Source organism: Microtus oregoni, unplaced genomic scaffold, assembly GCF_018167655.1.
Source record: "Microtus oregoni isolate MIOR12 unplaced genomic scaffold, Mior012 000000F_ref0000247, whole genome shotgun sequence".
Classification (NCBI taxonomy): domain Eukaryota; kingdom Metazoa; phylum Chordata; class Mammalia; order Rodentia; family Cricetidae; genus Microtus; species Microtus oregoni.
In genome coordinates this window covers 31288996-31312867 of record NW_024543059.1, presented here as the reverse complement: position 1 = coordinate 31312867, position 23872 = coordinate 31288996, and the positions used below count along the sequence as shown (strand labels likewise).

The window sequence follows — 23872 nt, the reverse complement described above, 5'->3', positions numbered from 1 at the left end:
TCTCTACTCTTTGTTGTTGGTACTAGAAAGCTAAGAGTGAGCTCGGATTGATTGCTTTCCTCCGAGGTAGCGTATGTGCAGTAGATAACTACCGCTTCAGTAGCCTTGCTCCCAATTCCAGGATTTGTGTTGATCTGCTTTTGCTTCCCAGTTCTTTCTGGCCTGTGTCTCCATCTGGTTGGTGGGTTCATGTCCTCACTGTGCTTCTTCTGCTCGGTCATGTGTTCAGTTTTTGCTTGTTTGTTTTGTTTTATTTTCAGACACTGTGATTTTTTTCTTGTTGACAATTGATATTATTATATTCCTATAAATATTCTAGAGTGCATTGTGTAGTATAGTTAAGTTCATCAGAAAGATTGTAAACCTTTGAATTCTGCCTTTGAGCTTTGTTGGGCGATTTTGTTGCTTCAGCACTTCTGGATTCAAGTCAGTCTGGCTCTTAGTAAGGGTGGGTATTCCTTGTCACGTGGGCACACTGGGTGCTACCATATAGTCTTCGCTGTTTTTCTAAACTCCCCTCACACACAGTCTGTGATTCCCTAAGAGGGGTACTCTTTGGATCCCAACAGTCCCTTGGCAGTCTGTGCGCTTTGAACTCTTGGAGTGTTGGTCTGTTTGGACCCTGAGCTTTGTGTCCAACTCAGAGGCTCACCCCCTGCCTGGGTGACTTGCCATGACTCAGATGGTGTAGGGCCAGGGCTCCTTTTCACCTCTTTCTGTCCTCAGTGGTTACTGTTTTGGGATGTTTCATGCCTTGTGTCTTGAGAGCCATTATTTCAGTATTTTGTTCGGGTTTTGAGCATTTCAAGTGAGACCAGTTCCTGTTGTACTGTCTCAGGTGGGTTTGCAGCTGTTGTCGGTTGGTTTTAAATCTCTTCTAGCCACTGGATGGAGTAGCTAGGGATGAATGCACTTCCTTTTAGCCACTCTCTTTTTGGGGATTTCTTCATAAAGCCTATTTGTTGCAAGGCAGGGACAGGTGAGTGCTGGCCGGACGTACAGCCACACCCACTCTGGGTTGATATTCAGCCTCTTACATCCCCGGAGTAGCACCGGGAACAGGAAAGGTGCAGCCTCCCTTGCAGTCTGCTTATACCAGGGCAGGTGCAGTCATTGGCATCCGATTGAGGAAGGAAGGTGGAAGGGGGGGTTTTGAAGAGAGATATCCATGCTCAGCCTTTTAGGATATGGTCAATGCAAAGACTCTTATTTGGGGCTGTTTGGTTGTTATTTTCTCATCTGTGAACTTTACTTAGGTGTGATGAGACACAGGAGATAATTTATTTTTAGCCATAAGTGATCTCTTCCAGCTCACAAAGATCTATGTTCACTAGTCCATGATCATATGGGGACAGGCCTTTGAAGCCTCTGGTAGGAGAACTGTATAGGTATGATGAACAGTGTGTAACACAGTTAAGGCCCGTGCATGTCATGCCAGGCCAGGCAGCAAAGAGAGTGGAGAGTCTGTGGTGTCACAGCCCCATGTAACCAACCACACAACAACAACCCACTCAGTAGGTTCCACCTCTGGAAAGTTCCGACTTCTCCTAGCTATGGGGTGGGAACTAAACCTTAACACATGGGCTTGGAGGATTCATCAGATCCAACTGTAGCACATGATCTTATGTCATGATTATTATGGGAATACAGGAAAATTTAAGTGATTTCACATTAGATGCTATTTTTATCTTTACCAGTGGTAACAGCAAGAGTTTCAACTTTTAAAGTCATGTGTAAGCCTAATCTTCCAGCAACAAGCATGCCTGCAAAATAATATTGTCGTCAGATATCGCGAACAATTCGGACATTCTATCTTGTAACCAGACCAGTAATACAATGTGCTGGAGGCCCCTGCCTGTTGTGAACACCTGGTGATATTGACTGCCATGGCTTGTTGGGACACAGAAAATGTTCAGTATGTCCATGTCCAGAAGACCCTTCTGATCTCAGACAATCTATAGAAACTTCAGGAACAGGAGGAGTGAGGCAATGTGTTTAAACTCTCCTCTCCCTCTGCATTTAAATTGGTATTTTAATTAATGAAACAATCTGCTTTGAGGGCAATGTTCTATGTTTTGGTACTTGTTGGGTTTTTATTTTGAACGATACTACTCTGTAAGCAATGGAGCATACAGAGTGGGAGACCTCATGCCTCACTCAGGATTAGTGTGAAGATTTTCTCCTTCTTTCAAGCTCCTCTTAATTTTGATAACTACAATGAAACTACAGCCATTCATATTCTCCCTTCTCTCTTACCACACAGTTATTGTTTCATTGACATTCAACTGTCTTGCGGTATCTCAAATCTGCAATTGGGTTGGTTTGTATTTCTTTTTTTTTTTTATTGAGAAAAGGAGAAAAAAAAAAACAAGTTTCCACCTCCTCCCAGCCTCCTATTTCCCTCCCCCTCCTCCCCCCCTACGCCCCCTCCTCCCACCCTTCTCCCCCTCCCCCCACTCCTTTCCCCCTCCCTCTCCAGTCCAAAGAGCAGTCAGGGTTTTCTGCCCTGTGGTAAGACCTAGGACCTCCCACCTCCGTCCATATCTAGGAAGGTGAACATCCAAACTGGCTGGGCTCCCACAAAGCCATCACATTACGTAGGATCAAACCCCCGTGCCATTGTCCTTTGTGTCTCATCAGCCCTCATTGTTCGCCATGTTCAGAGAGTCCAGTTTTATCCCATGCTTTTTCAGTCACAGTCCAGCCGGTCTTGGTGAGCTCTCAATAGATCAGCTCCACTGTCTCAGTGGGTGGGTGCATCCCTCGTGGTCCCGACTTCTTTGCTCATGTTCTCCCTCCTTCTGCTCCTCATTGGGACTTTGGGAGCTCAGTCCAGTGTTCCAGTGTGGGTCTCTGTCTCTATCTCCATCCATCACCAGATGAAGGTTCTATGATGATATGCAAGATATTCGTCAGTATTGCTCAAGGATAGGGTCATTTCAGGTTCCCTATTCTCAACTGCCCAAGGAACTAACTGGGGACTTCAGCTTGGGCACCTGGGAGCCCCTCTAGGGTCAGGTCTCTTGCCAACCCTAAAGTGGTTCCCTTAACTAAGAATTGTGGTTCCGTGCTCCCCTGTCCAACCTTCCTTTATCCCAATCCTCCTGCTTTCCCAAGGCCCGACCTCCTTCCCTTCTAACTTTTCTCTCCCCATCTCCCCTTACCCCCAACCCACCCCACCCCAAGATCCCAATTTTCTCCCCGGCAATTTTGTCTATTTCCCTTAGCCAAGAGGATAACTATATGTTTTTCCTTGGGTTCCCCTTCTTACTTAGCTTTGGTTTGTATTTCTTGATGGCTGCATATGTGTTTGGCTTTAGAATTTCGTCATGATGAGCCACACCTGTGCGTCAAGGGTTCAGCCACATCTGACCTTTGTATTAGCTACCTGTTGGGAGAACTGAGCCACCTCAGGATTTCATGGTTCGTGAGTGCTGCTTTCAAGGGCCCAACAGTGAGCTGTCAGATGGGCACTCTGAGTGCAGAAGAGTTAGAGGCTCCGTGGGACGCTGGGCAGACAGTTGTGTTTCTCTCTCCCCCACAAACCAGCTTTGCTTGTTTCTAGGTTCAGTGGTGCTGTTCACCATCACCTAATGTGTGGTATCTTGATAGCCTCGGTTTTAGGTATTTTTTTTTCCTGAATTTTAATGGTTTTGCCAAAGTTAATTGCAGTTGCTGTTACTCCAGGTAGGAGAAGTACTGCCCCATCTGGGTTATCTGTCTCAGTCACTAACGTCTCTGCAGGCTTACAAATGAGATTGAACTGCTTCCAGCCATGTGTCTTAAGCTGGCTTTGGCTTGTTCACACAGTAGTAGCAGGGGGCTCAGAAAAGACCAGAAACTCTGGTTCAGGAGTTGCTCCTACGTTTCCGGATGTGCTTTCTCATGTAGATTCACCTTTGTAGGCAGAGTTTTTGGCTAATTCCACTCTACTAGGGAAGCTTTTCCTAGTCTGATTTGAACAAGAATAATATTTTGCTGCATAGGATATAATCTTCCACAGGTTGTCTTGCTCTGGATCCTTCCAGCAGCTGGGCACGGGAATGACCATCTGCCCAAACACGCCAGTGCTTCAGTCTCATTTCCAGATCTAAAGTACAAACCCCACGACACAGCCAAACCATGAAAGGGAATTCTGATCTTTGTTCTCCTTGGAGCGACTCTGGCCTGGAGCAGTGCTGTGGACTTTATCTGTAGGTTTCTTTTCCAAGGGGGAAATTTATAGCAAAAGTCTGCAAGCCTCATTTAGAGAGGAATGCAAACCATCTCTAAATATGTCGTAGCTGTCTTCACACGTGACTTTGGTAGCAAATTCGAGTTAGCGTCAAATGTTGTGAATATATAGGTCATGTGAAGATAACCCAGAAAAATAGTTGAAGATCTTACATTACTGTATGCTGTGTGATATAACAATATAAATATACAGAATGTGATATAACAATATCAATATACAGAAGTTCCATTGGTAGTTATCAATAGTTATATAAATCTTAATTTCATGTTACTTAAAAAAAACAAAACAAAACAAAACAAAGTTTCACCCAGGATCAGGATTGTAAATGTGTGTGCTGAGTTCCTAAAATACATTACAACCAAACCACTGAAGGTTTAGGATTAATGAACCCTGCCTTGGAAAGCTACGGTTGTTGAGTGAGACACTGAGCAATTTTTGCTGAGCTCTCGAGATTTAACTCACATACCAGAACACATGCCGCGTGAAATGCATAAGTCAGCATGTTGAAGAGGTGTATTCGCTCATCACACGGTCCTGCCTATTATCTGATCCCGTTTTATTTTCAACCCCTGCAGGAAACCCTGTGCCTGTCAGCCAGCAGTCCTCATTCTTCCTCCCTTCCCCAGCTTCTTATGACCACTCATCCACTTCCAGTCGCTATGGATCTGTCTGTCCTGCACACTAGAGACAACACAATAATAAAATATGTGCTCTTTCTGTATAGCTTCCCCCAGTAACTTCTAATAACGTGATATTCTGTAAATTTGGGTTGCATTATAGGCGTTGCGTACACACTCTTAAAATTAACCCTAAAATAGCAAACATTGCTTGCCGTGGAGGCGACAGGGGCCATTTGAATAACAGTCTCTCCGAAATCCAGTCAGACCTCAAGTAGCCTGGATTCTGCTGCTCTGTGAGATGCCAGGCTTTTGCTCCTTCTGTTAATGGAACAAGTTAATCTTGCTATTTTGTTCAATTGTTGCGTTCTTTCTGTAAATATTGGGTACTTTGCTTTCTTCCTCTTCTTCCTCCTTTCCCTCTGCTGTTTCCTACCTACTATTTGCAAAGACACAGTGGTTTTCCTTCAGTGTGAAGGAAAGGGAATGAAATTAAAACAGGGAGTGTCACCAGCCTCTTGCAGGCTCTCAGAGAACTGCTCAGTGATAAGAGGTGCATGGCTTCCCTTGGCTTTTTTCAGTTGCACACAGCAGCAGACAGCTTCAGAGGAGATGCATCCTTTCCTTTCTTTCTCTTCCAGGGAAGGGACATTTTCAGAGGAGTCTTAGGGGGAAGAACAGTGCAAGGCTCTGCTCAGGTCTGCTGTGTGGTATTGTCCAGAGCTAACTGTCCGCCACTGTTCTCCCACTGTCTGAGACACCTGTGCTTAGACACATAGGGGGCCTGGAGATCCTTCAGAGTGACATTAAGTTCTCGCATTCGTCAAGATTCAGTGCTGACAGCGGACCAAAGAGTGGTCCAGCAGACAGGAGCCCAGCACTTGACCCTTCCTCTCAATTTTGAGCAGGTGGCCCCTTACTAAGTAAGCTGGAAAATAAAAGTTCTATCAAGTTCTTTGGATTTTATCAAACCATACATGAATATTGAGAAAACTGTGCTATCCCATTGACTCATATGCATATCTATATATACTAGCACATATATGAGGGTTGGATTCACCTGTGTATGGATTAACTGTATTTGAAAAAATGTCTCTATGTGTCGCACATGAGTGAACATCAGTTCTTGCCAGAATTCCTTACACCATCCATTTTATATTGTATTGTTTTCATGTTCTATTAAACATCATGTGTCTCCTATAGGTGACTTAATATGTGCAGTGCAAGCGTTACACACGAATGTGAATATCTGAAGATTGAGTCTATGTGTGTGGTGAGAGAGGGATTATCTAGGTATCAAGATATCCATCCATACTTCCTGGGTAGATAAGGACCACTGTTTCTATGTACACAGTTACATGGTACATGAAGAAGAGCTATATCACCAGGCAGATGAAAGGGCTTGTTGGAAGAAGAGAAGGCCTTGGTCTTTTTCTTTTTAGGTTTCTCTCTTTGTATATTTATTTGCCTTGGCCTTATCTAGTGGGCTTACTGCTAAGGCCATAATTTTATCAGGTGCTCAGCAAAGGCAAACTCCTATTAATATTCAGTTAACATGGCTCTCATCCTCAAGGCAAACTATGAGGTCGTTATCATTAAGAAGGGCTTCACTGTGAGGTCCCATGTTTTAAGTACAATGTCATCAACCCACAGTATGAAGTATATTATAAAGGCTCAGGCATTGTCCCAAGAGCACAGCCATGATTCCATAAAGAAGTAACATGCCCCTCTCTATTAGCGAGCTGTCTCTTCCCACTTACTAACCTTTCCTGGTGTCTTGCCACATCACCCAGATTGCTGCCCATTCATTATACTGTATTTTTGCATCTTCCTATTTCTTCATTTGAGAGCAACAACAACATTTGGATTCAGTCACCAGCTCTGTTATAAGAAGGCCGCTTGTTGGTTCCAGCTGCTTGGACCGGAAATAATCACACAGAAACTGTATTAATTAAATCACTGCTTGGCCAAATACTTAAATGTATTACTAGCTAGCTCTTACATCTATAATTAACCCATTCCCATTATTTTATATTTTCCCATGAAGCTTGTAGCCACCGGCAAAGTTTCAGCATATCTGTCTTTGGCGGCGGCTCCATGGCTTCTCTCTGACTCCTCCTCTTTTCTCTCAGCATTCTGTTTAGTTTTCCCTGTATACCTCTATTTCCCTATAGCTCTGCTATAGGCCCAAAGCAGTTCCTTTTTTAACCAATGGTATTCACAGCATATAGAGGGGAATCCCACATCATAGCTCCTTGGGTTTGCAGATATTTTTTGAATCTATCATTGTTTTGGCCTCAAACTCTCTATGACTTAAATCCACCTTTCTAACTGGGGATTTGTGGTACTTGGATATTCTTTCAAATACTAGAACTTCACAGATATGAAAGGCCCCAAGAGGCTACCTCTATAGGGATTGTAATATTGAGTTGGACTCCAATTCCCAGCTTGCCAAGCCCTTGGATTCCAATTCCCAGCCTGCCAAGGGCTTGGACTCCAACTCCCAGCCTGTCAAGCACTGACCCTCTCCAGGGAGAGTCAGGGCCACTCCCACAGGTATTTAGGCTTGCATTGCAAAAAGAAACACATGGTCTCCGGGCTTTGCTTGGGCTCCTGTCCCCGCCATGCTGTCTCAGTCCACCTGAGAGTGTTGCATTTACAAACACGGTCATTTTAATTTGGTCTAATCTGCTTTCATTGGAGTTATTTGCATCGGTGGAGCAGCTTTCCTTAAGATTAAACCAAACAGGGATCATAGAAATCATCCATCTCTCTCATCCTTATACCACTCCCGTTGCTGAATAGTCTGAATACATTCATCTGTGAGACATAAGCTTCCTTGATGCTGTCCTGCACCATACAATCCATCAACTTCTGTTGTCAGCCAGTTTCTGTTTTATTAAAGTTCTTCCAGATATCCTCTGCTCATGGTAAGTCTTACTTGAGTTAGAAGGAGAGGCGCTAGCTGGTGATCCCGGCCCGGTAGTGGCTTTACTCCTTTCCTGACAGTTGTTGCTATCATTGACGGCGTGGCTATTCTGTTTCTCAAGACCTTGACAGCTTCATTTCAAAAGGTCAGCTCTCTGCCACCTGACCCCTTACCCTGTTTCTAGCCATTTCAAATTCAGACAAGGCAGAAAACAGTCTCTGTGACACCCCTGCAAACATCTGAAGGTTAAAAGTCCTCTGTCCTTCTCTTTAATCCTTAGAAAGAAGTTGGGAGTTGCAATTTCTCTTGAATGTGCTCTGCCACACTGGGGGTTTGGGCTCCAGCCGATGAACACTGTGAATCTTCCCACCAGACTTTTCCATGGTTGGCTCTCTATTTCCTGGGTGCCAGAGCTCTGGCAAGTTTTCTGGATTTGCCACAGAGGCAACTATTCATGTGTTGTCACTGAGCTACCATCTCTGTGTTGAGAGTTCAGGTCTTCCTGTTCTACGTCTTGCCAATGTCACCCTATTATAGCCCTTAAAGAGCCCAGTGAGTTTGCTGGCTACAGAGATGCACACACAACCCTCAGACCTTGCCTTGCTTAAAGGCGTCATGCAGCAGACCTTTGGGAGCTGCTGTGCATGCACCCCTCGCCAGTGCGTGCATTTTGATGTTCTATCATTCCCAGTCAGATGTAGAACAGAGAAGCTGCCATGAAAGGCCCTTTAAACCTTTTCTTTCCTGTTGTAATCGATAGAATTAGTGGTTAGGTGGAACGATTTCTTCAAATACTAGAGAAGAGAAACCACAGTAATTAAAATTATTTAGCCAGGTCACAGAGGTGACCTTACAGCTAGGTTTTCAGGGTCGTAACCCTCAGCAGAGGCTTCCTGTGTCTTGCAGTCTTACCGTTGAATTCTTTCAGGAGGTGGTTATTAAGAAACGTTTGAGTAACTCCCAGTGGGAGCTCGGAGGAAGGTGGCCCAGAAGAATGACTGACACCCATGTTTTCTTCTCTTTCGAACCTGCAATCTACACCTGTTTATTTGCTTTTATGAACAATGAGGTGGGTTTCACCATTTGCCTTATTTCATGTTTCTCAGTCCCTGTTCCCTGTGACATGACTTTGTGGGCCTCAGTGAACTCCCACTAGTGTTCTTGAGGTCACCCGTGGAAAGGAAGTGTGGGACAAGACTGGAAGTTTCAGAATTGACACCTGCAGTTCTGGGAGTGAGTGCCACGGCATCCAGCTGTCAACCCAAATTCGAGAAGCAGAACCAGTTGGCTCAGTAATCCCCTCACAGAGCTGGCCTGGGACCAGCAGCTGAACCACATGGGGCTTCCAGTGGCCAGCTGGGTCAGTGTTGCATTGACCCAGGAACTGGGAGCTCCTTTTTGCTTAGCTAATTTGTCTGTGATATGCTTCTTTTGTGGGCCCTCAAACTATTTTTCCAAAACCTAGAATTTTCCAAGTTGGAAGTTGTGTATCATTCAGGCATTACCCACAGATCTAATATAAGCCTTAGAGACAGAGGATTTGAATTTTAAGGAGCCTGCAGTGATTACTTGTGGTGATAATTATGATCATGATTATGAAGATGATGGATACTAAAAATGATAATAGATTCTTACCGAATTCTTTGTTCCTCAGAATACTGCTAAGTCTCTCTCTCTCTCCTAAAGCAGAGCATCTAGACGTTAGTTCAGAATCCTTGCTCTCTTCTGTAGGCAGGCTGCAGAGTTCTGTCCAGCCACCATCGGAGCCCCGTACACTCCCACCTGAGCCTCCTGACGGTAGGATTGGAAGACAGTGGAATTACATGCAAGTGCCATTAAGTCATGGCTACTGTTCCTTTGCTCCGAGGTTATCCGTAGAGCTTATCAAATGGAAGGCAGTACAGATCATGACACGTGATGGGCCAAAGACTAGTCTGTTAGCGACCAGTAGGTCTGCTCTTGTCCTCAAAGACAGGGAAGATCGGAAAATCAATTTCCAGCTGCTAGAAGTGGCCTTTATGCATTAGCGTTGTTTGCTTATCTTTTAAATTGAAATTGCTCCTATTTAAGTTTTTTCACATTTAATCTTTTATAAAATGAGAGATGCGACTGGGTTCTCTTATTAGAAGGTAAACATGGTTAGAACGGCAGACATGCTGTGCTTGCCATTCCGGTGGCATCTACCTGCAGCAGTCTAACTGTTAGTTGATGAGCATCTGATGGTCACTGTGATACTGGCACATGACCTGCTGGCCCATCTGGATTGACTGTGTTAGCAGCCACCTTGTCTAGGGGAACCAAGACAATGATATTGTGAAACTTCCATATTTCAGACTGGGTTGGAATCAGCTGGGATGATCCACGGGCCATGCTACCTTACATGAGGTTTACATTCCTCTCCATACCATCTATAGGCTAGCTTAACAGTTCTCTTCCATGGGTAGCTTTCAGTGCCTCAGTCACTGCCCGAAACTCAACAGCAGCTTCTACCCATGTTGGCTCTTGGTATTATTCCCAGTATCCATCTATTCTAATCTGTGTTTCTGTCATTGCTTATTTGCTGCTTATTTATGGATGAATGTAAGTCCCATTATTTTCTGTCCCAATCTCACCCTCAGCCTTTTTCTGTTCACAAAGATGAAATCATCTCCATGGTAACAGATGCCTACTGTCAGGCTTGTCCTTATGTAGCAGAGCTTTGCCCACTTGACTTCTTGGATCTACATCGTTGTCGTCGTGTTCTGGAGGACATGAAAGGGTTTCCGTCACATGACAGTTCTCAAGCTCAGGGGAACGTTTAACATGCGCAAGCCAAGTACTGATGATAGCCACACAGCTCTGCTTTCTAGAGGTGTCCTTAGACCACAGTGCCAGTGACTCCTTCCTGCTTGTGACACGATGGGAGGGACCAAAATCACACAACTTTGGTGTTCAGAAACCAGCTCTTTTGCTTGGGGAACAAGAGGTCTTGGGATACAACAGAATGTGTACTCATAAAAGATAGGTAGGTTCAGAAAGGGGCCTTGTGTCACAATTGCTACATGTGAGATAAACTTTCCTTCAATGCTCATGGATATGTAGGAGCCAGTTTTCATAAAAAGGTACCAAACAAAAGACTCAGGTCAACAAAAGTCATAGATCTGGGTTTCTTGTGGATCTGGGTTTGTCACTCAGATACGCTGAGAGTTTTGTGTGAATACATAGCCTCATTCCTCCTGGGTGAACTCTAGCTCTTCCTCCTCCCCTGGAAGAAGAGCTTCAGAGCTTGTGTCCACATGAAGCCCACCACAGCTTCTGTTTCTAGGACCTTTTCTTTTTGTGATATCTGTCTCAGTTCTGAGCCTGTGTTGCCTCCAGCAAGTCCTAACAGCCAGCCCTGCTAAGATGTGTATCTATGGGTTTGCCACAGTTGACTGTTCTCTTATTGCTATATGGTTGGTTCGTTTTTGTCTTGTTTTGTTTTATGTGGAGACTGAATCCAGGGCCTGGTGCATCCTAGGGTGTACTCTGCTGTCATGATATTCTCCCAAACCTGAACTTTGTGGTTTTAGATAGACAGTTTTGAGGATTTTAGAAACCGCTGTGGTTTGCTTTTCCATTTTACCTTGAAAAAGGCCAAGCAACACTCTCAAATTAGCTTGTAATTTTTTCCATGAGAGAAGACCACATCTGCTCTTGCTTTACAAGGATAGTTCTTGACTTAAGAAACGAGGCTGATGACTCCTAATAGGCTCCAGGCTGAAAAGGAAAGAGATAAATTTAAAAATTAAAGACATTTGTTAACATTTAAATGCAATTTACCTTCTGTCTCCGCTGATTACATCTGTAGATTTATCCAGTTGTTGATCCATTGTTGCTACAGTGGAAAAGATTATATGTCTATTACTTGTGCAAGATAAACAATTATTTGTATAATGTTTCCATAGTATTCAGCGTGTTATCTGGAGTTGATTGACAATGTTGTATATAGGTTATATGAAAGTAGCACTGTTGCAATATACTGCTTGTTCTTCCTGGCTGCCCAGAACCAAAATAATCACACTGAAACTTATTAATTAAAACACTGCTTGGCCCATTACCTCTAGCTTTTTATCGGCTAACTCTTACATCTTAATTTAACCCATCTCTATTAATCTGTGTATAACTATGAGGTCACAGCCTACCAGCAGAGTTTTAGCACATCTGTCTTCCGTAGCTGATCCATGGCGTCTCTCTGACTCTGCCCTTCTTTCCCCCAGCATTCAGTTCAGTCCTCCCCGACTACCTAAATTCTGCCCTATGAACAGGCCAAGGCAGTTTCTTTATTCATTAATGGTAATCACAGCACACAGAGGGGACTTCCACATCATATCACCCAATTTTATGCAAGGGACTTGAGCAGGCAAGGATTTTACATCTGCCAGGCTCCTGGAACCAAGAGACCTCAAGGAATTGCTATGCTACTAACCTTGAGAAGTAGGTAGCTGGATGTGGATTAAAGAGGCGTGTTCTCTCCCTCTCTCTCCCCCTTTCCCTCTCCCCTTCCTTCTTCTCCCCCTCTCTTTGTGTGCATGTGTTGTGTCTGTCTCTGTCTCTGTCTCTCATTTAAGGCTGGCATTTTGGACATTTCCTAGGAAGTACACATGTGCTATCTGAAGAGAACCCATGACATATAACTTGTTGGAAATAAAAATATATTGTGTCACAAAAGATTCTGAAGGTTGTGTAATAAAAAGCTTGAACTTCAGGAAATATAATTTTTAATATCAGGTCTCAGAGACACTTGAGGCCATGAACTGTCTTCAAAATTTTTCTTTGCAGTTTTTACCATGACAGGATTCCTGTGGTGATGGCAATAACAAGGTCCATCATCAGACTACCTATTCCAAGCCTCCAGCAAGTTGTGACATCTGCCCCTCTCATGGGTACTACGATTTGTCTCTGTCCTGACAGTTTAAATAGTAAGACACCATTCTCTCCTCAGTTACTTGATTTAGGGTGAGAAATGCCATGGTGTAGTGAAATAACCATGCATACACAGTGGTTTTGTGTCCATGGTGAGGGGACACTGTAGACCACACTGTCCCTGAGGGTTCCAGCAACCTCTGTAGGGAGGTCTTGGCTGAGGTTTCTCAAGGCTTACCCATTGTTCCTTGGTCAAGCTCTTGTTCACTGCACAATCTTCTCATACGTAGTTACTCTAAATTTTTAAAAAATAATAACACCCAGAAAAGCAAGATAGAACTCAAACAAAGGATTCCAAGTGAATATATATTTCAGCCAATAAATGTGACCCAGTTGTAATGCCCCCCTTTTTAAATAATCTTTCAGTAGAATTTGTCTCATCTCACTTAGAATACTGGTCCCTCTTGTTGCTATTTTTGGATGTATTACCTCTGTGAAAGATGTCATCCTTCTTTCTGTTGCCTAGGTATTTCCAGGTCATATTGTGCTTTATATGTGTGTGTGTCTTTATTTATATGTAATTTATGATGTACATTCTAAAACTTTCCATCTTATCTATATTCATTGAACTATAAATTGGTAGCATTGCATTGTCTCAACTGTTGACTTCCTCCTTGTCTTCCCATCGAAGCTTCATTCCTCCCGCTTTCCTCTCTAGCCCCTGGCAAACACCATTGTAATTGACGTCTCCCTGAATTTCACGGGGTGGGATATTTCATATACATGGATTCATGTAGTGTTTGACTTGTGATGGGATCATTTATTCAGCATACTGCCTTCATCATTCATCCAATTCGGTGCCATGTATTAAAATTTCATTCCTGTTAAAGATTAAATTAAACTCCAGCATATCCCCACTTGGATTCTTCTTCATCTTCGGTGGACACCTGACTTATTTCTGTTATTTTGGGTTTTGTGAATGGCCTCAGTATAAAAATGGACATTCAAATATCTATTGAGTCCCTCTTGCTATTCCTGTTGGTAAAATACCCAGATGTTTGATGGTTGTACGTAGTGGTAATTCTGTTTACTGTTTTGAGGAACCACCATGCCGTCATCCTCAGTACCTGAGTAATTTTCCTTATTATCAACAATGTGCGTTTCCACTCTAGGGTGGCTGTTCCACGCTGCTGAGCCTCCTGTATACATGTTTAAATTTGCTGTAGTAAAACTGATCTATTTTTCTTTTTATTGTCTGAGATTTGGATATTCAGTGCAAGACACCCTGACAAAATTAAACATCACAACGCTTCCCCATCTTTACTTCTAATAGTTTTCATCGTTTTAGCTACGGTTCATTTTGAACCTATTTTGAGTCTGTCTTTGGTTATGAACGGAGATGTAAGGGTCCAAATTTATTCTTTTGCTCTTGGATATTCAGTTTTTCAAGCATTGTCAGAGGCTGCTCTTTTCTCTCATTGGCTGCTTGGTGACTTTGTTGAAAGCCTTCGTCAGAACTATCTCTTTAGTGTCTGAATTATCAAGCGTGGCCTGTGTGCTTCTCGGGCACAGCTGTTGGATGGCATTCTAAAATGCACCACTGACATTATCATGACTCTGCTTAAAGCTAAAACGGGTGGTTCCCCCAACATTTATGAGCGTGTGTGTGTGCACGTGTGTGCGTTCCTTCTGCTTCTCTCTTAAAAATCCCTGTTACATTGCCACACTCAATACATTTCACATGCCCACTTGAGGCCATTCAGGCTTGATGTCTTCGAGCCCTTGTAATTTAATGAGATTAATGAACTCAGAAACCCAGAGTCTAATAAGTACTCTGAAACAATGAGAAAAGGCTTGTGCGGAAAGACTTGACTGACGTTACGTCACACAGCCTTCTGCACAGCATGATCTAAAGTTGTTGTGCGTGGAAACAGAACAGCTAAGAATCCAGTGAAGCCAAAGGAAGGTGATGTCTGTCATTTTAATGATCAGGAAAGCCTAGTTTCTGGTTTAGCTTATCCGAAATTTATATGTCATGTGTATACCATGTAGAATTGTGCTGGGGCTTTTGTCCGAAATGCCAGCAGCTCTTTGGAATGAACACGGCTTGGATGTGCTGACAGATGTTGGGAGTTGATTAAATCCATGACTGTTGTTTCATCTCAAGTCTGAGAACCACTGTCCTGGATTTTGACCCCTGCATGTGTGGGTCTGGAAGCACAAAGATACCTCAGTTCCAGAAGCAAAGTGTAAGGTCCATTTGTGAATGAGCAGCAATTCAGCAAAACTGAAGGAGGCCCATTGAAATAATTGCAGCAGCAAACAGTCTTGTTTCCATGGAAACTTCTTGTGGGCAAGTTCGTGCATCTTGTTTATGTTCCTCTTGGACAGGAATATTCTGAAACTCGCCCTGTTCTCTCCTTTGACTATTCCTGAGTAGTGAAGGACTTCCCCCTGAACAGGGCATTGGCTCCTGAGCTCGGACTCTGTAGAATCCCTGTCTCCTCACTGGTGGTGCTCGGTTCCTCTGCAGGCAAGGGAGAGGAACCTAAGTTAGTCATGGAACCTGCAGTATGTGCTGCCCATGGGAGTTGTACACACTCACACTGCAACCTGCAGTGTGTGCCGCTCACCGGAGCTGTGCAAACTCACACTGGAACCTGCAGTGCGTAATGTTCACAGGAGTTATGCACACTCACCCTGTAACTTGTAGTGTGTGTTGCTCACAGGAGCTGTGCACACTCACACTGTAACCTGCACTGTGTGCTGCTCACAGGAGCTGTGCACACTCACTGTCACCTGCAGTGTGTGCTGCTCACAGAGCTGTGCACACTCACACTTGAAACGGTGGTATCTTCATTCTCAACACTTTTGACTGTAGCATTTTAACTCTGTGCTAGACATGTGCATGTCTCCTTAAATAATAACGGTGATAATTTTAAGCCATGTTTTCATTTTCCTTGGTGTTTGAACTTACTAGAATTTTGCTTTGAAATTATAGTTTTTTTTAATCTACCTCTGATATTGCTCATCTGTGATTCAGCTTTATAATTCCTTAGACATTAGATTACATATATAATGTCTTATATTTTATCTCATTTCTTTGCCATAAAATCAGCTTAAGTAACATCAAATATCTCTGTAGTCATCTGTTACTGGCAATTTGCAGTGGGTAACTGTCTTATCTTCCCACAGCTGAATAAATTCAAGTGGGAATCTCTCCTCCTTTTAGAAAGAGTTTAGGAAGTAAGATAAGCTGAGTTGAGTTTTAAATGCAAATTAAGTCCTCAGGAGAAATTCCCCCCTCCTGTGCTATTTGTTAGTGGCCTCGAGGGTCTGGACATGGGGCTACGTTCTCCTATTCTCACTGCATTGTACATTACTAACACATGTGTATTTTTCTCCACAGTAAAGCCGACTGTGATCGATGTGGACATTTATGTGAACAGCATAGGTCCTGTGTCATCCATAAACATGGTAAGAAGCCCCTGTGTTTGGCTCGGCGGCTCCGGCATCCCTTCATGCATCTGGTCTCCAGTGGATTTGTATTGGAGTTCTGTCATGTGGGTTCAAAGACCACGATAACTCCTTAAGTGTTCAGCGATGTGATATTGAAAATGGTCTTTAAGATTCAGGAGACAGAGCTTGTGACATCAGTCATGAGCCATTGCTCTGGAGAGCATGAACTGTCCCCGCTCTCACACGTGTTGACAGTACATGTTTTTCAAATGGTATTGTTTGGGGCTGTGTAGCCATTGTCTTTACCTGACCTCTCTTATATTAGGGATGCATAGAAGTGGCAGGCACATTTTGGTTTGAATCTGTGGATAAGCTCCTCTTGGTCATTCATGTATCTGCTTTAGGGGGACTCTAAGAGCAAATACATTATTTTCCTGAGCATATGGGTTTCCATAGGCTTGTAAGCAAGCTGGGCATGGGACTCTCCTGTGGAAGATGTCAGTCCCCATGGCAGATGCTTAGCTGCTTAGCAAGTGTTACTGTGCTAGAATGTGTTACACAGACCCTTTGGAAGTGTCTGCCAGGTGTTGCCTGTCACCTGCCCAGATACATTGTTGCATACCCAGAGCGGGTAATTTGATGTTGCCAGCAGTGTCCTGTATGGGGCTTCTTTATGCCTACTGCCTCTGAATCTGGGGATGTCTGAGAGAAAGGACAGGGCATTGCTGACACACCAGCTCCTGCTTTCTCCTCGTAGTGTGTTGTGCTTGGGATTAGCTCCTTCAGATCAACGGCAGGAATGTCCCTTTTAATTGCTAGATATTACAAGTGTTCTTTGCTGACATAAAGCTTCCGTGGCATGGTAAAATTTTGTTATGGGGGATTGTCTTTTCAAAAATTGAAACATCTCAAAGGTGTGGCTAATGGTTTTAACAGTAGCATGTGTGAGGTTACATGTGCCATCTGTAGTATAAAACACAAAACCTCCAAACAAAAAATGAATATCAATGCCATCCATTGTATGAACAAAGAAGTAAAATGAATAAAAGAAACTTACTTCACACACCCATTGGCTGAAAATGGGGTGTGTACTAAAACCAATTAATAATGTAATAATCCCTTACCTGGGAAGTAATTAACTCAGCAGACTGTGCTCAGGAAGTGCTCGATTTTAATGCATTTGTTTCTTACCCTGCTATTGGTCTGGTTGTCTTTCATCCACACATCTTCTCAGTGCCTTGGTGCAATTTATCCCTAACACTGACAGTTCCTCTGCAGACACAATCACACAGCCCTTTAGTGCAGATGGCACATTGGTGTTTCTGGAGGTTTTGCCTAGCCCCTGTAGCTTGGAGATGTACTTGGCTCAGAATTGCACTCTGGTGGGGCATTTTTGTGTGGAGATCAGATCTGCCAGAGCAGGATGCCGTGTGACATCAGCCACAGATACCAAGGTTTTGACTGAAGGTCAAAGTCATTCAAGACGGGTTAGCAGGTAGGTATTGTCAGTACAACGTTTCCCAGTGATGTCAGCCTGATCATTTGTGGACGGGGATGGCTTTACAAGGTCCCCCGTGTGACACAAGTGGAGATGAGTGAATGTTGGCCACAAAGCATCCCTGGACCTAAGGGACCAAGGCCTGAAGAAAGATGGGAGAGATATGAGCTATGCCCTAGGTTTGAAAGAACTGTAGCAGCCTTCTTGGTATGTTGGCTAGACCTCATAAGATCTCTTGGTAATTCTCGCTTTATCCTTTTAGGATTTTTTATTTTATTTTATTTTGAGATAGGGTATCATATGTCCCTGGCTGGGCTCAGGTTTTGTGTAACCAAGTTTACCATGAACTTCTGATCTGAGTGCTGGGATTATAGGCATGTACTGCCATTCCGGGTTAATGCCGTGCTGGAGATCCAACCCAGGACTTTTGCAAGCTAAGCAAGTGATTCGTCAGCTGAAACACACCTCTGCTCCCCATGTTAGGATTGAAATCTTGAATTCTGGCCCTTCCACCAAGTAGTAAAGAATGACGTTAATCAGGGTTGGCAAGATGGCTCATCAGGGAAAGGCGTTTGCTGCCGAGTCTAAAGACCTGAGCTCAATTCCTGAAGCTCACAGGCGGAAGGAGAGAACTGACCTCACAAGTTGTCTCCTCGTTCCTGTAAGTGCACCGTAGACAGCATGCATGCTTGCATGTGCATGTGTGCACATACGCAGACACGCCAATGAAACTGTAACTGAGCCCCCAGAAGAAGATGCCTATGGCCCTATGCTTCTTCGATTTCTGGGAAATGGAAACTCCTATCTGGTATTCTCCTGGTCCCAGAGGGGCTAAGCGCAAACAACTATAGTACATCAGTATCTGGGTGCCAAAAGGACTGAAAGCCATCTTTGTTTCACTGCCCAGCTGGAAGTTCTGAAATTAGAAGTCTCAGCGGCTACAAAGTCACTAAGAGTCCTGTGAGAACGGAAGCAGTAACGGTGGATGTCTTTCTTAATTTGTTGATTGCTAAGTGGTTATTGGGGGAGAATCCTACAACCTTATCAAACTTTAACACTGTGGCTGAAGCTAAATGAAAGCTTAACTCCTGAAACCCTAAATGCACTTCCAAATGATGCTTCCCCACGGTAACAGTCGTCAGTTGCGTTGCCTTCGTTTCTGGCATCCACTGTTTACTGCCAACTCAACCCTCATCACTTACGTTCAGTTTCCTATGCGGTACTTCTCGTGTATCCCAAGGTCTACATTTCGCTTATAAGTATCTTATTATCTTCCGGGACTATGGCATGGATCCACAGCTCTGTGAATGGTGCCTTTTGCCATTCTGATTCTCTAGGAGCCAAAGGACCTCTGTGGAGCCTCTGTGAAATTGCCTCAGAAGGTCATCGAGGTCTCCCAAGGGCCGGTCATGCTTCTGTTCCCCAACTGCAGGGCGGGTCTGACTTCACCCTAGCACCAGATCCGTGTGTGCCCTCATCTCCCTCAGAGCAGGACCTTTGCACGCGCGCGTGTGTGTGTGTGTGTGTGTGTGTGTGTTTGCGTGTGTATACGTATATGTACATAAACACACATGCTATGGTGCATGTGTAGAAATGAGGACACAGCGTGTGGGGTCCGTTCTCTCACCTGCTAGTTCCAGCAATCAAAAGTGGATGGCAGAGAGGAAGGCAACCAGTTAAAGTCTGTGTTATGGAGGTATGGGGGAGATCATTTGGAGCGTATTTAGGGTTTCAGAATATGGTTTTCATTTATCATTAGCCATGATGTTCAAGTTCAATACGGTGTTAGAATTTTCAGCAAATAGCTGCTTAGCAATTGGCAGATCAAGAAAGACATTGGCCGTTACTGCCTTCATTATGGTCACAGGACTGCTTTTGTGAAGACTCGGATTCTAATTTCAGAACTTCCAGCTAGGCTGGGAAACAGAGGGTGGAGCTCAGTCCACTGGGCACACTGGCACTGATGTCCTGCAGCTCTTTGTGCTTAGTCCCTTTGGGACCAGGTGGATAGGACCTTATCAGAGTTGTCATAGCATCCTCCGTGTTACCCAGCGCATTTGACGCTATGTGTGCAGCTCCTGGTGGACACTGATTGGTCAAGACCACGAGATGTTGCCAGAGAGGCACCTGTGAGTTCCTTTTCGAGAATTTCCTCTTTTAGTAGCCTTTCCAGAAGGTTTAATCTCTAGGGTGTTGTCCTGATGGATTATCCATTGTTCTTATTTGTGTGGAGTTAAATGGAGCTCCTTCAGATTTCATGGGGAGGATGCTAAGTATGATCAGTTTGGGGGTCACCCCAGGACATCCTCCCGGCCATGGACTGAAATGCAGCTGTGCGTACTGTAGAAATACCACTTCCGCTCCACACTCAGATGAGGGTTCAGCATGTCCCAGGGTTAGGATTGCTTTTCCTTTCCAAAAACTGAAAGATTGAATTTTTCTTTCCTGAAAGTTTGGACAGAATGTACAGAGAAGCTTGGAAGTGTGCAGCTGACAGGAGGGGTCTTTCATTGCATCCTGAACGTTGTGTAACAAGTATATAGCACTGAGGATCATACCTTTAGTTAGCACCTAGTATGTCCTGCCTATTCCTCCTCTCTCCACTAATCCTGGAAACTACTGAACTGGTCTTCTGAGAGCTCCGTACCTGCACTTTTCCCAGATGATGCAGGACTACAGCCACACTCGGTGTGACTCCACACTGATTCCTCCTTCTTTGTCAGCTCTGCCGCCAGCTTCCTTGTGGAAGCCCAATCAATCATCACTATGTAGAATCAATCATCACTATGTAGAATAAGTAATAGCAGGTAGTTGAGAAGGCACAGAGGCAGGCTAGACAGCACTCGAATATTCATGGCGATGACTCATATCCTCGGTATGCAGAGCTGGTAGCGTGCTGCACAGCCCTGGAGGCGATGGGAGGGAAGTGAGACTCACAACCCCACTCTCGATGTCCTGTTAGAGCAGACGTTTTGAGAGGGAACATCAGACAGCCGTGACCACGCCATAGAGGCTGATAATGCTGGAAGTTGATCGTTTTACCCAAGGTTTGTAGCATTTTTGAATTTGTCGTTTGATACCCTACATTCATGCTTAAAAAAGAAGTTACTCTTTTTCTTTTTTGATTGATTGACAAAGTAATTTCACATATATTTGGGAACAACGTGATGTTTAATTTCCAGTGAATACCGTGTGAAGATGAAATAAAATAAAGGCAAGAAAAGCATCCAAGACCATGAGCATGTTTTTCCTTTGCAGAAAGAACATTGGTCATAGTCAAGATATAGAGTCAACCCGTCAATTACTCATGAACATTCTACAGTGTGCATGAACAATATTATTGTGCCAATCTAGTCATCCACAGAAACGTGGGTAGACCTGGACAATGTTACATTAAGCCAGGCAAGAAAGACAAATACCCATGATTCCACTCTTACATAGGTATCAGATGTTATTTCTTAGGAGGGTAGGAAACGCATTGCCAGGGTCTATGTGGTAGGTAATGGGAAGGGAAGAGGAGAAGCTCACCAATGATACCGTGACCACAGTAAGATAAGATGAACAAATTCTGAAGCTCAGAGTTCACAACACAGCATGGGAATTAGAATATCTCAAGAGCTAGAAGGAACTTCAGATGTTCTTCATGTTATCTCTCTATTTTTTTAAATTTTTTTTATTGAGAAAAGGGAAAAAAAAGTTTCCGCCTCCTCCCAGCCTCCCATTTCCTTCCCCCTCCTCTCATCCTTCTCCCCCTCCCCCCCACTCTTCTCCCCCTCCCTCTCCAGTCCAAAGAGCAGTCAGGGTTCCCTGCCCTGTGGAAAGTCCAAGGTCCTTTCCCCTCCGTCCATGTCTAGGAAGGTGAACATCCAAACTGGCTAGGCTCCCACAAAGCCAGAACATGAAGTAGGATCAAAACCCCGTGCCATTGTCCTTGGCTTCTCATCAGCCCTCATTGTTCGCCATGTTCAGAGAGTCCGGTTTTATCCCATGCTTTTTCAGTCACAGTCCAGCTGGCCTTGGTGAGCTCCCAATAGATCAGCCCCACTGTCTCAGTGGGTGGGTGCACCCCTCGTGGTCCTGACTTCCTTGCTCATGTTCTCCCTCCTTCCACTCCTCATTGGGACTTTGGGAGCTCAGTCCAGTGCTCCAGTGTGGGTCTCTGTCTCTATCTCCATCCATCGCCAGATGAAGGTTCTATGGTGATATGCAAGATATTCGTCAGTATTGCATGTTATCTCTTACATTGCTCCAACATTGTTTTCTTTCCTGTCTTGTGTGACTCTAGTCACCTGAAACCTCTTATATGTCTCATGTCCCTACTGTCTTTGCTCTTTGTTCTCCATTTGTGCTCTATGTTGGACTTGGAACAAAACTTTCCAACTCACCTTCTAATCACTAAGTCTTTCTTCAACTGCTCAGTGTTCTGTGGAAGCCATGCGTCTATTCAGGTCTAAACTCTCGTGCCTTTTGGCTGTAAAATTGTGGTTTTATTCGAACAAATTCCAGTTTGGGGACTCTCCATCTTGCATCTCGTAGTCCATTTTCTTGCATATGTTGGTCATTAAATCCAGGTCTCATACCCACCATTTCTGGCCATTTCTGGTCTGCTTCTGTTGCACTGCGTTGTTTGATTTTGCTTTGTGATGGTTCAGGCAACGTTGATTGTGCCCGAGAACCTGTGAGTTCTGAAGTCATATTTTCACATCTCTGGGCAGGTGTGAGCCAGTGTAGGCTGGCCTGTTGTCTTGCTGAGGCTCTGTTGGGCACTGCCCACTCCCCCATTTCGTAGGCGCGGTTCTCTCGAGGTGTCAACTGAGGGCCTTGTCTCGTACACTCATTTTCATGATTGTCTCCACTCTGTGTGGCTAAGTCAGCAAATGTGTTGAAAGGAAGCTATCACTTGTCACTTATTGGCTCATTTCTGTCATTGCTTACTTTTTTTTTCTCAGCACTTGTGGTTAAATGCAGGATTTTATGTACACAAAACTGAGCTGCAAATGCTGCCTTTATGAATTTTAATTTTAAAATAGAGCCTCACTTGAAGCCACCCAAGCTGGCCCATGGTGGCCTTGATTTTGCAGTCCTCTACCTCAACCTTCTGCGTGGCTAGGTTCACAACCTAGGTCCCCAGACTCGCCTTTATCACTTGCTTTCTGGGAATTGAAGCTACTCTTTTTTTGGACTTCTTGTTGACCCCCAAACCCTCTCTCAGATCCCCTTGCCATCTTCATCCTGCCCACTGTTCTCTGCCTAGCCTCTGTGCCTTCTCTACCACGCTAGCTTGAATCCAAAGACAAACACATAGGCATCCTCAGGAATATTAACCTTCATCAGGCGATGAAAGGAGACAGAGACAGAGACCCACACGGGAGCACCGGACAGAAATCTCAAGGTCCAAATCAGGAGCAGAAGGAGACGGAGCACGAGCAAGGAACTCAGGACCACGAGGGGTGCACCCACACACTAAGACAATGGGGATGTTCTATTGGGATCTCACCAAGGCCAGCTGGCCTAGGTCTGAAAAAGCATGGGATAAATCCAGACTAGCTGAACATAGCGGACAATGAGGAATACTGAGAACTCAAGAACAATTGCAGTGGGTTTTTGATCCTACTGCACGTACTGGCTTTGTGGGAGCCTAGGCAGTTTGAATGCTCACCTTAGGAGACCTGGATAGAGGTGGGCAGTCCTTGGGCTTCCCACAGGTCAGGGAACCCTGATTGCTCTTCGAGCAGATGAGGGGGGGGGGGGACTTGATCGGGGGAGGGGGAGGGAAATGGGAAGCGGTTGTGGGGACGAGGCAGAAATTCTTAATAATTAAATAAATTAAAATAAAAAAAAAAAAAAAAAAAAAAAAAAAAAGAGACAAAAATCTTTGTAGAGAATATTGCAAAAAAAAAATATGGTTTCTTTCTGAATCCCTGCCCTCTGTCTGTTTCTGATTTCTCTAACTTTTAAATTGATATTTTACCTGAGGTTTCTCTTGGTCCTCGGTGGGACTGTTGATCTGTTATAATGTCTGCCATCAAAGCTACTTAACCTTGTTTGAAAAGCCAGTAAAGCTATTTCATTTTTTATTAATACATGCTGATTTTGCATGTTAATTGGGCATGATAGTTCAACATGTTTACATCATAAACAATTGCAGGCAACCCCCTTTTATCTGCCATTACACTTCGTCCCAGTTTCTTGTGACCAGCATTCTTTATTCTTCAAAGAACTCGAATAAACCGTCTTTCAAAATTCATACG

General features: G+C 44.1%; 1 protein-coding gene across 1 annotated transcript in view; it reads left to right on the top strand.

Moving 5' to 3' along the window:
• Window positions 1–23872, top strand: part of Gabrg3 (gamma-aminobutyric acid type A receptor subunit gamma3) — a 490239-nt gene that overhangs the window by 25106 nt on the left and 441261 nt on the right. The window contains exon 3 of the mRNA XM_041649068.1: window positions 16074–16141. Within this exon, the coding sequence (XP_041505002.1) occupies window positions 16074–16141 (68 nt within the window). The remainder of the gene's footprint in view (window positions 1–16073; window positions 16142–23872) is intronic.